General features: G+C 46.5%; 1 protein-coding gene across 2 annotated transcripts in view; it reads right to left on the bottom strand.

Moving 5' to 3' along the window:
* bcl11aa (BCL11 transcription factor A a) overlaps positions 1-8,141 on the bottom strand; it is a 71,436-nt gene extending 63,295 nt beyond the window's left edge. The window contains exons 1-2 of one of the 2 annotated variants that reach the window (XM_084735417.1): positions 7,796-8,141; positions 3,389-3,841 (exon numbers count right to left, since the gene is read on the bottom strand). In XM_084735417.1, coding sequence (XP_084591543.1) covers positions 3,389-3,841; positions 7,796-7,850 — 508 coding nt within the window. In that variant the 5' untranslated portion in view covers positions 7,851-8,141. The remainder of the gene's footprint in view (positions 1-3,388; positions 3,842-7,795) is intronic. The other variant, XM_084735418.1, reaches the window with a different exon arrangement.
* Between the last annotated feature and the right edge of the window lie 4,959 nt (positions 8,142-13,100).

The following is a 13,100-nucleotide window of genomic DNA, read 5'->3' as shown; positions in this document are numbered from 1 at the left end:
AAATACTGGCTTTAATTATCAGCTATCAGAATGGATGTGTTGCCTTAATTCGGCATGTGAGGTTGCTGTTTGTGCTGGTGTGCATCCAGTCAGTGGCTGAGAGAAGAAGGGCCAAAAAAAGCTCAGATTAAAGATGAGAAATGGAGATGAAATGGAGATAAAATGATGCATTCCTTGTTTCCAGATTTTAAAAGTTTTTCTTCTCGATTTTAAATTCCAAATATTTAATAATAACGCTCTGCTGCTCAGCTTGACGTCAACACGAGACAAGATATATAACGCTGCTGCCGTGCTGTTTTCTTCTCCTGTCTGAGTGTACAGCTGTTCTTACCAAGACGTTCCCACACACAACGCTATTGAAGCAACCAGACGCCTGTATTATGATGTAAATCGCTCTAATAACCCAGTTTAGCTGGTGAGTGTCTGCGAGAGTGTGTGTGTGTGGGAGTGGGTGCTGAAACGTATAGTCACTGCAGAGAAACAAACACACACACACAAAAAAATCCTTACAGCTGATGTACAGTAGGTAGATTCATCCAAGACCAAAGGTCAAAGGTCAAATGCAGCTTTGATGACAAATTTTTCACAAAAATTGTGAAAAGTGAGATCAGTTACGCGCACGCAAGAACTCCAAAATGGAAAACAAACTGCAACATTTAGGATTCCTGAGCTGCGTTCAACAAGCAAAGTGATAAAGTGTGTGTTTTGCTGGTGTGTTTCCGCTGCTCTATTTCATCTTCACCCCCCTTTTTTTTCCTCCTCTCCTTCTATGTCTCTCTGTAATGGCTAATTTAGTACAGGCAGCCCGCCACTAAAAACTACTGCTAATTAAAATGCACAAGGAAGATAAAAAAATGGCGCTGCAACAAATAATTAGTGGTGTTAAGACGCTTTAAATAAACGACTTTCCCTCTAAGAGCAAAAAACTAAATCTGGCTTTTCCCTCTTTCTGCTCGCCTCTCATTTGATTCTCACACTGGGAAAGAAACAAGATGGAAAAGGAAAGGAGGGATTTAACTGGAGTAAAATCGAGTGTTTTACCTATGGAGTTTGGTGTGGAGGGAGAAGAATGAAAGAGATGGAGAGCTGCTGGGCTGCATTTAGTCGGGTAAGATGTGGCAGTGGAAGGGGGGAAACCACACGGAGAGCAGGACACATCTGCTAGGGCCACATGAGAGAGAGCTGCTCACACACACACACACTCACACACACACATGCACGCACACACGCTCATGCTATGCAAGAACACACATTCCACGCACCCAATCCCAGAAAGAGGCTGAAGTTACTCCCCAGATGCACACAAACACACACACACACACACACACACACACACACACACACACACACCATGGTTTCACACACTGACCAGTGGTAACACAAAGTCAAGGTCACTTGTGTCTCTTTGCCACCGGCCTGTGGGATTTGGTCACCATCGCCAGACTGGGCAAACTGGGAAAACACACACAAACATGCACACACATTCACTGACACACACTCACACTTTCTGCATTGAATTCAGCGGATCAGTGGAAGGACAATTGGCCAGACTCGGGTTGATGATTAGATCTGTCTTACACACTGCTCTTTACACTAAAGACAGAAGACTGTTCACACACACACACACACACACACACACACACACACACACACACACACACACACAGACGGAGGGATCCTAAATCAAACCCGTGTGTGTGTGCTTTTGTTGTCAGCCGCATGAGAGAACAGAGGCGTATTCTCTCGGGTTTCCTCCCCACCTGTGACGTCCCTCTGTTGTTGTTTGTCTGACAACAGCCAAGCCACCCCCCTCCAAAACAAGTCTCAGCCAATCAGATTTCTTGCCTTGACAAGGATTGGCGTGTGTGTGTGTACCCTTAAAAACCTTGTGCTCAGACGACAACAGCCCCCACAAGGGTTGGATGGAGATCATCAGCAACACGTAGGCTAGACTTGAGACTGCGCCGGCTTGTCGTACCACAACACACGCACACTATGTCGATGATATAAAGACAAGAACACACACCCACAAAAATAACCACATCTAGGGTGACGATGACAATGTGCCAGTTAGAAAATCTGGACAGGGAAAGCAGATTGCAAGCTGGAGAGGTTAATACATTGCTTGATGGGAAATTATTGTCTATTTTTAATATTCTCTAAGATTTTACCTCTATATTCACACTAATGCTGATATATAAAGGCGTAATCACATAATCTACAAATACAATCTGGCATGTGTGTCCCCTACAGTCCTCAGACTACTACAGCCCCCACAAGGTTTGGATGGAGATCATCGGCAACATGCAGGCTAGATTCAAGACTAGACTGCACACTTTGTCGACGATAGGAAAACAAGGTCTGGCCTTGCAGAAAACACACACTCCTGCAAAAATAACCCCATCTAAGGCAATAAACACACACCTAAATGACTAGAAAAGTAGAACCTGGAGCTGGAGAGTTCGATTTATCTTTTGATGAGTAACGTTTCTGTAAGATTTGTCTGTCTTTGATATTCTCTAAGATTTTACCTCAATATTCACATAAAAGCTGATATATAAAGGCATAATCACATCCTCTATGAATACAATCTGGCGTGTGTGTCCCTTACAATCAAAACTACTACAGCCCCCACAAGGTTTGGATGAGATAATCGGCAACATGCAGGCTAGATTTGAGACTGTGCCGGCTTGTCGTACTACAACACATGCACGCTATGCCAACGATAGAGAAACAAGATCTAGTGTTGCAGAAAACACACACCCCTACAATAAATAACCCCATCCAGGATGATACACACACCTAAATGACAATGTGCCAATTAGAAATCTGGACACAGTAAGCTGCTTGCAAGCTGCAGAAGTTAATTTATCCCTTGATGAGGTATTTTTAATATTCCGTAAGATTTTACCTCCATATTCACATAAAAACTGCTATACAGGCGTAATCACATCCTCTACAAATATGATCAAGCATGTTTGGATGGAGATCATCGGAAACATGTAGGCTAAACCCAAGGGTGCATTTCATACATACATATCCAAAAAATAACGTAATCTAGGATACACGCACCCAAAATGACAATGTGCCAATTAGAAAATCAGAATCTGGACGCAAAGAGTTGCTTGCAAGCTGGAGAAGTGAATTTATCTCTCAATCAGGTACATTTCATTCAAGTGTTTTGAGGAAAGAGAATGACTTTTTATCTATTTTTAATCAATTTTCCCACCATATCCACACAAAAGCCAATATCTAAAGGCGTAATCACATCCTCTACAAAGAAGATCTACTGCTTCTCTCTCAATCTGAGTACTATAGTGAGTGTGGTTAAATCCAGACAGAGGTGGTGTGTGGTGGTGTTTGTTGGTGTCAGAGCGGTTCTGGTTACCTGGGAGGGGCTCCTGTTTGGGGCAGATCCCCCGGGGCGACGAGAACCGGTCATCGTCGTCGTCTGCCAGCGTGGCCTGGACGCCCACCTCCACGGGCCTCCGGCTGCGCAGGGAGCCCAGCGCGGGCGACGGGGTGAGGGCCAGGCCGGGGGAGGGCGAGGGGGGCTTGTCCAGCCCCCGGCCCACGGCCAGGCAGGGCGGCCCGTGGCATCGCTTTCTCTTGTGCTCAATGAAGAGCAGGATGTCCGCCAAGGGGAAAGTGGCCTGGCACTGGCCGCAGGTCAGCAGGTCCTGCTCCAGAGAGGGGTGAGCGTCGTGACCCAGCCGGGCCAGCCGGCCCACGGTCGAGCCCGGGTGGTGCCCGTTGAGGCTGCCGCTCTCCTCTGAGTTCTCCGAGCAGCGCTCCGACAGCTCCTCCGACGAGACGACGGCCGTGGAGAGGGGCTCGGCTGCTGGCGAGGTGGGGGGGGCAGGAGAAGATGAAGGGGGTGGGAGGAAAGAGGGAGAGAAATTAGAAGGTGGCAAAAGAAAGCAACAACCACTTTTATATTTTCCTTTTTTTCCTGTAATTGAAGCCTATTGATACAACTATTTGTGGGAAGAGATGACAAGAGGAAAGCTTTCTCATTGTGTCACACAGAGTTAAAGAGTCAAAGCTAAACACAAGTCTGACATGTGGTGCACACAATAAGGGGCTGAGAAAATGTGCCTTGTAATGATAGAAATGCATGTAATGCAGAAAAAATGATTACAATGCAAGCTGATGTGGATCACACATCATAAGAGCAAAATGGTGGGAAAGAATATCCTGAAAGCTCAAATCAGATTCCTCAAAGATAACAATTTCATAGCCAATGACAGGGGAGGCTTGGAAAATGAGGGTTAAACACAGCATTCACCAAAAAACTAAATATGTGGATGAGTTTGACTTGCCTAACCTTGTTTGTACAGGTTTGGATCCTGTAATCAGCAGAAGGGGAAACTGTCACAAACATGTCCAACATATGTGCCGAGGAAAAGGGAAGGGAAGGAGGAGAACTCTTCCCTCGGCCTCGATTACATGTGCCGCACTTATAGTTCTTAGATACGAGGAGCTTGTACAGCAGGAAATCAGCCCAAAATGAGCCGTTCAGCCCGATTCCTCACCCCTCCGAGGCCGGATTAACTCCTGACTACTTTTTTAAGAAGCCTTTTGTGAGGCTCAGACCGTCCTGCAGTGGAGGGAGAGGAGTGTGAAGAGAGAGCGGCCCGCTGAATTAGAGGAGCGAAACGGGAGAACATAATTCACTGTCCCTCTTTTAAAGAAAATCTTCCAGTCCAAGGTGAAGAGTCTGACTCTGTGCTAGCCGCCTAATGCATGTTGACCTTCTTTACTCAGCCGCCAATTTCACATTTTAATGAACTTAAAACCACTGAGAGTCAAAAAATAGATTTTAATTTTCACTGTCTGGGTGATTGGTACAGATTTTGTCTGATAAAAGGGATAGGGTTCCTCCTGTGCATGCATGTGTAAGAGTGTGTGTGTGTGTGTGTGTGTGTGTGTGTGTGTGTGTGTGTGTGTGTGTGGGAATGCACAAGTGTGTGTGTGAGGGAGAGAAAGAGAGATAGGGTCTGAATGTGGACTACATCCCCTCAAGGAAATATCATCTGAACGCCGCAATCCTGTGCGACATCTGTGCGCAAACTGGGACATGGAGATAACATGATAAATTCCCGGTTTGCACCAACATCACCACCACTATACCCCCCTCTACTGCTACCCTATCAACACCCCCACCTCCTCCTCCTCCTCCTCCTCCTCCTCCTCCTTATCCATCCTTCTCCTCTTCCTCCTCTCCACCCTTTCTCCTCTTTGATTTAACTTCAGGTCAACACGACGCAAGTTACACAACAGCTCCCGGGGGGTGGAGGAGCATTAAATTCACAGGATAAAACAACAACAATAAAAAATATAATGAAAGCTGCATAAGCCCCTCACCTCTTTAGTTGAACTCAAAGAGTGGATATCCAGAGGTTTGCAAAAACATTTTGTTGGATTTAATGGAGCATGAGGAGGGAGGTTTTTTTTTTCTTAAAGCAGGTCTCCATGCACAGAGTTCTATTTGAGTAAAATAGAAACATGCATAAATCACTTATTTGAATCTATTTTAAGGTAGTGAAACTGGGTGAAATAAGGAGCAAAAGCAACAGAGAGGACAATAACGTGTCTGTGTACCATATTAATGTGTCAAAACATGGAAAATAATTCAATCACATTTACTTAAGGAGGACAATAACATAAAAATGAAAGTACAAATGGACTCAACTAGAAATCATTTTATCAAGAAGATTTAAGTTAAAAGTGCTAAATGTTAGTTAGTGAGAAAAGTTATCTCTGGTCTTAATAAACTATTTGAAATATATTTCCATCTTGGCAAAATTTGGAAATTACCGATAATGTAATTTAATCTGAAGGAGGAGATGAAGAATTATAACACCAAAAAACAATTTTGTTCCTTAAATTCACCCTGATCATGCCGTTACACTGCAAACACTGCAGATGTAGCATGCTAAACAATCCAATAAAAATATAGAATTGTAAGAAATGTAGGAAATGGGAATAAAAGCGGTAAAAAAGAAGAAATAATCCAGGATGGATGTTTGCTCCATTAGTGACAAATGTGAATCTGTATAAAATGAAACGTGTGTATTATTATGAGGAGTGTGTGGTGAGTGTGGTGTGTATGGTGTAAGGTTTGAGGGGGGATCTGCAGGAATATTACAGCTGCATATGCTGATTGCATATATGTAAAAATGTGATGCACAAAATCTGAGATACAAGGAGAAAAAAGGTGTGTTTGAGGTGATGAAGAGGAATTGTAGATTTGTATATGGATGGGGGGGTCCTCCATCCTCACTCCCTCCCTCCTCCTCCCCCCTCCTCCCTCCCTGCCTCCCCCATGTCTTGTATACCTTCCCTTTATTCTAAAGAGATCGCCAAATAGTAGCCCGTGCAGATCGGGGTGGCGGTGAAACTGATCAGGTTCAAGTTCAGCGCTGGATTTTCTGATCGCGCTCTGCCTCCTAGCGACGGCACATGGCCATGGTGACTGCGCTGTCACCCAGCCGGGGCCACACACACACGCGCGCACACACACACACACACACACACATACATACACACACAGTCTCTCTCCAAACCAAACACAGGCGACAGCCAGTCAACATACCGAAACATAATCACGCACTTGTGCGTGAAGATGCCCAAATATCTTCTTGTCTCGTGTTTGCGGGACACTTGGAGAGAAACGCTGAAACGCAGCGAGGTGGCGGCACATGGTGCGGTGATAAGCACCACTTTGCTAATCGCCCCGCAGTTTACAAACACACTTATCTGCTCTCTCGACACATATCTGACTTATGTATGTAATAAACTCGAAAAATAAAGCTTCGGTGATGAATAAACGCCGTGCGTAAAGACGGATTCAACTAAAAATTGTCGCTTTTCCTCTCAGGCTGCAGCTGCAACACACTAATGAGCTGTTCTGTGTGTCTTACCTTAACTGAACATGAAGCTTTAGGATCGTAAGTTTTAGTTGGTCCAATTTTGTGTTTCTACGAAAAAGAACAGACCCGAGGATAGGACTGGACGTGCTGCTGTCCTGTTGCTATCTCTGTTTCTTGCCTCTACAGTAAGTCTGAGCTGCAGCGACTCAGCTTTCTGTTTTAGGAAGAAAAGCGTCTCATCTAAACTAAACATCAATAATCAGCCTTTACATAAGAGGCATTAGGATTTTTTGAAGGTGTGTAAAGACAAATCGATTCGTGTCGTCTCTGCTGCCGGGCTGCTCATAGAGGGAGGCAGTTGTAAACACGGACACGAGATTTTTCCCCCCTCGATCCAAAAAATCCACCTCCAAGTTTTTTTTCTCTGAAAATAATCCAAAAATAGATCGAGAGAGATCAGATGAGAAACCTGCCCGAAGAGCTGATCACACAGCGATATTCCGGGGGGTTGATTTTTCTCCACGAAGCTCCGCGGAGATGACGCGCTCTGCTCTGCTTACCGGGGAGCCCTGCGCGTTTCCCACTGACCGGAGCGACCGTGAGGGCACCGGAGCCACAGCGAGCGCGTTCAGCAGCCTGTGACTGCACATTCTCACCGTGTGACAGAGAGGCAGCAGCCGCTGCACACCGACACACAAAACTTTTTCTCTCATTCGGGCTTTTTGGGATCTCCGAGCGGCTTTTACGCACGGAGCTGTCGCACTTTCTGTCCACGCTGTGAAGTCCAGTTGACCGCGGGTCCGAGCGGTGCGTCCAGTGTCCACAAGCTCCTGCTGTTCTGCTGCCTTTTCACCCCTTGTTTGCTGAATGAATTAAAGCCAGAAGTGACATTTTCTCTTTCTTTTTTCATCTCTACTTACGCGAAAAATCCCGTTTGCTTAAGTGCTGGGGTTTGCCTTGCTTGCGGCGAGACATGGTGGCTGGCGTTCAGCGCGGATCACATCGGGGAGAGCCGGGGTGAGAGCGGCGGAGACTCCGGTGGGGCAAAAAAATATCTTCATCCAACGCCTTTGACATCCACGAGCAGAAGAGGAGGAAGAAAAAAAATTAAAATAAATTAGAAATAATACAAAGATGGCGCGGAGGCGAAGATGGATCGCGGGATCGCCGTCATGGCTTTTTTGAGAAAGGAGAGCAGAGAAAAAAGAGAGAGAGAGTGAGAGAGAGGTAGATGGAGAGAGAGAGAAGGGGAGAGAGATGGAAAAAATGGCAAAAGCCCCCCCTCCCCTCCCCTCCACCCCTCCACCCCCCTCCCCTCACCCCCCCACCCCCCCCACCCTCTGAGCTGTGCAAGTTCAAGTGCACGGACGTGACGTTCCCTGCGAACTTGAACGTCAGGCGATGGACGGACACCCGACATACAAAAACATGGGCAGGGCCGAGGCACCCGAGTGGGAGTGGGAGTGGGAGGAGGGACGGACGGGACGCGCAATAACAACACCAATGGACGGTCATTAGAGGGAGAGAGAGAGAGGGAGAGAGAGAGAAAGGGGGGAGGGAGGGGAGGAGAGGAGAGGAGGGAGGAGAGGAGGGGGGGCTGGACATGAGAAATAGACCCAGTGGAAGCCAATGGACACAGAGATCAGGGGGGCCGGACTAGAGGCACTTGGAGGGAGGGAGGAGTGTGTGTATGAGAGAGAGTGTGTGTGTGTGTGTGTGTGTGTGTAAGAGAGAGAGAGGCAGAGATGTCTAATGAAAGCAATATGCAGAGAGAGAGAGAGAGAGAGAGAGAGAGAGAGAGAGAGAGAGAGAGGTGGACGCAAAACAGGGCAGGGGAAGCCGCGCGGACAGGAGCTCACTGGAGGGGGGCGGATATAACACTGCTGCACACACACACTCACATCGGAGGAGTGTGTGTGTGTGTGAACAAAGTCTGTCGCATTTGGTGGCCACTGTTCAACTGTTTCAGTCTGAGAAAAAAGCGCGCAAACGCCGGCCACAAGTTCACCTACCTGGTCTTGGACTTGGCTGGACGTGCGCGTGCTCGTGTGGCTATATTTCTGTGTCCTTACTTAAGGCGCGTGCACGGTCAAGCATTTAAAGGCTATGTTGGAGAGAAATAGACGCACGTGTTAAAATGACAAGCAAACTATCCGGTTGCAGCAGCGAACAGGACGAACAGGTTGAACTAGCAGCAGAGAGCAGAGACAGACACAGGCTATAACCTGGGTGGCTTCGCACATATATACATACATACACACAGTGGGCTGCGCACAGGTGATAGTCACATTCCGGCCCCGCAAAACAAAGAATGGATCCTGCTATTGCATGCAAGTCCTGGAAATGCAATGCTGCATATGTATTTTTTTTTAAAAAGTGATTACAAAAATCCTAACATGTTTATTATGATTTATTATGATCATGACATAGACTGTACCCCATATTATTTATGATAACTTATGTTCATGATAAAGTTGCTTATTATAACAAAAAAAGCTAGAAATGTCTTCTTAAAGCTGTCATTTGCACCAAAGACAACCATTTCTTAAAAACATGAAGAAAAAAGTTTTATTTATTTATTATTTTTTATTCTACTGGAGGAAATTAGAGAAATTCATGTCTGATTTTGAGTTCTGGGCCACTTATGCACGCGCTATTCCACTCTAACTGGGGATGTACAGTATGAGTGTGTGCGTCTGGGGCACTATAGGGTCCAGTGTCTGTATCTGTCTTGTGCGTGAAATCCACACTCGCAGCCCGGCGTGCAGACCGTGGGAGTGCGGGCGAGCGGGCACATAAGCGCCCCGTGTAATAACTTTCAGATGTGCCTCAGGTTCGAGGGAGCTGCCTGCACGGTACAGGGGAGGGTGTGTTGGTGGTGGGGGGTGGAGAGGAGAGGAGAGGAGAGGAGGAGAAGGAGGAGGAAGAAGAAGAAGAAGAGGAGGGGGAAGAGATTGTAAATACTCTTGTAATAAAGGGGGTTCGGTAATATAAGACGCGGGGCTTAAAACGGTAAAGGCGCCGCGCATCCCGACGCGATTTGAGAACGCAGATATGAAGTGAAGAGACAAAACGGGAAGAAGAAGAAGAAGGCGAAGACGAGGAGGAGACGCCGGTGCTGTTTGGATCAGGAAGGGATGGTACAGATCAGGAGGAGAAGACGGGAGTTGAAGCCCGGAGCTCGGAGCAGCAGCAGTGGCGGCTGCAGCAGCAGCGGCGACTCGAGTCGAAGACCTGGAGCTACGCGCACTGACCGGAGAGGACGCGCACTTAATACCGAGGGGGTGGGGGTGGTGGTGGTGGTGGAGGGAGGCAAGACAGAAAGGAGGAGGAGGAGGAGGAGGGAGGTGATGAGAGAGAGACAGAGTGAAAGAGAAGGAGAGGGAGAGAGGAGCCGGAGGAGAGGAGGAGGAGGAGGAGGAGGTTCAACGTCAAGGGGGAAAATGCATGACCAGTGAGTGAAATATTTTGCAGGTTGCAACTCGCTGCATGGCTTATTAGACGGACCGGGGTGTGTGTGTGTGTGTGTGTGTGTGTGAGTGAGTGAGTGTGCGCGCGCGTGCATGGCGATTATCCTGCACGGGGTGATTATCCCGATTGTGAGCGCGTGTGTGTGTGAGTTCAGGCAGGTTTAAAGCAGCAGAGGAGATTTTCTGATTCCATTATAATAACAAAATCATCTTAAACAAGAAGTGTGAGGTTACATCCATCAAACATGGACTGCTGCACTTTAATACCTCATTTATTCGTTGCATATATAATCATAAAGCCAATTTAGAATGATAAAACTGATAGATCCGAGGATTATTTCTCCTAATCTGTAATTTTTTTAACTGATTACTGGTTATTATAGTTTTATTGTTATTAGCCGAATTGTTTCTTTGCACGCACCAGTGGAAAAACTCACAATTTAACAAGACTCTGCTTAAGGTAAAGGATGCAAGATTACAGAGAGAAATACATGTTTTTAAAAATGAATTATATTTCTGAATAGGAGCGGCGCTAAATTGAGCAAGAATCCATTAAAAATGTGATCGATATTTTTCAGCGTCAAAAGGCGGAGATGGTGAGCGTTACATGGAAGTTTAGTTTGGATATTTTTTCTTCCTGTAATTGCCTCATTTGTGCTCTTTTTAAAAGAAGACTGAGAATTTAGGAAGAAGTTATTGCAATATGATTCGGTTTGTGCAGATTTTTTAGCATTTTCATCTGGCAATTTCATGAAAAATTAAATGTGACGGAGATGGACACTTAAAATACACACTCCTTGGCATCCATGTGTCCTGATGAGGCTTAAAGACGCGTTATAAACACTGCCACAACCCCGCCGAGTGTTAAAAGAAAAGCTAATTGTTGCATTGACAAAAAGAGGCATCCACTGTAGAGAGGACATAACGCGTAGATAAATGGATGGATTTTGAGCTCTCGGGTGTCCTGGGCGGCCTTATTGCTGTCTGGACGGCGACAGGCGGCCATCGTGCCCACTAAACCTGATCCAGTAACACTAGAAGCCCTTTACAGGCTGGGTGACACGGCGGAGTGTTCGGAGCTGAGTTCAAAACATCCAGGAGGAGGCAGAGACTTCAGCTTATCGGGTTTTACTATCAGGTGTAATGACTATGTGCGTTACAGTGGATATTTGGTTTAGATTTTTGATATTTTTCTTTCTGTTTTTGCATCATTTTGGGCATATTTTGGACAAGATTAAGGAATGAGGAAAGAGTTATTGTAATAAGATTCAGTTTGTGCAGTTTTCAACATTCTCCTCAGGTAATTTTACCGTATCTGAAAAAACTAAATGCTCTCTCAGTGGTGGAGAATGTCACTTACATGATATACTCCTTCTCCTTCATGTCACGTCAGGCTTATCATTTGGCACCAAAACTCCCCAAATCTTTACGCACAGAGTGAAGCAGCAACCGACCCCTCTTTAGGAACCCCGTGGCTCATCTATCAGCCAAAACTTGCTCTCCTGATTTTAATAGAGCCCGTGTTATCCCCAATCGGTGCCCACCCCTAAAAGGGGCCCCCACGCACACATCCGAGAGCACTAACCTTGACCTCTCCCTATACCCCGCTCCATCTGTTGGCAACAAAGAGTGTTTTTCCTTTTTCTCTTCCTCCCATCTCCTCCTCCTCCTCTGACTTTATACACCCCCAACACACACACATACACTCTCTCTCTCTCTCTCTCTTTCTCTCACACACTCACACACACACACACACACACACACACACACACACACACACACACACACACACACACACACACACACACACACCAAGTCAAGGCGGGACATTGATCAAAGCCCGTGGAGCTGCTCGGACTCGGGGAGCGCGCAGGGGGAATCTCTATATGTAAATGGCAGCGCGTCGCCGGCTCCGTCATACATCAGTCAGGCTGTATGCTTAATGCATGTGGAGGTGCAGCAGCGCTGTGCACGGCCTGGGTGCATGTTTGTGTGCATGGATAAATCTCATTCGATCCTTTATTTCTTCATTTATAAAAAGATGATAAGCAAGAATCACCAGATTTGGTAGCCACAGGCCGCGCTCAGGTGTGTGTTCAGATAGAAAGCTTGGTTTCTGCGCCATATGTAGGCCACACTCTGCCATCTTAACTTTATTTCTCATATTCAGCACTTTTATTCGCTTGTTAAGGCGGTTAGAGCCCCTACCCGCCTACATATTCACTACATGCAGCATATATATGTGTGTGTGTGTGTGTGTGTGTGTGTGTGTGTGTGTGTGTGTGTGTGTGTGTGTGTGTGTGTGTGTGTGTGTCCGCGCGCTGAGTGAATGGACAGCAGTGTACTTTGATGATGCGTCATAAAACGAGGAGAGAGGGGGACTTAGAGAATTTAGGCTTTTGTAAGGAGCGTGAAAAGAGCGCACAAGCTGCATGGCATCAGAGCCGCGGTGGTCACATGCGCGCCTTCTCTGCACGCACCACAGCTCCAGGGAAATTGAGTGACTGGGGGCGCATTTCAATATATGGAAATGACCGGGGGGCTCCTGAGATAAATCAGCTCCAATCCCTCCACATACACCCCCTCCACCCTGTACACACCAGTCTCCCCCTCCCTTTTTTCCATGGTCCTCTTCATACCTTCATTCTCCCTCTCCTCTTCCTCCTCCTCTTCCTCTCTCCAGCTTTTGTTGCTTTTGTCATAATTTTCCAAACCGTGCGTAAAGACGCGCAGAGGAAACTGACTTTACCGGTCA

Source organism: Lutjanus erythropterus, chromosome 14 (genome assembly GCF_056507025.1).
Source record: "Lutjanus erythropterus isolate fLutEry1 chromosome 14, fLutEry1.hap2, whole genome shotgun sequence".
NCBI classification, from domain to species: Eukaryota; Metazoa; Chordata; class Actinopteri; order Lutjaniformes; family Lutjanidae; genus Lutjanus; species Lutjanus erythropterus.
The sequence above is the reverse complement of the archived record's forward strand: the minus strand, read 5'-3'. Positions and strand labels throughout refer to the sequence as shown.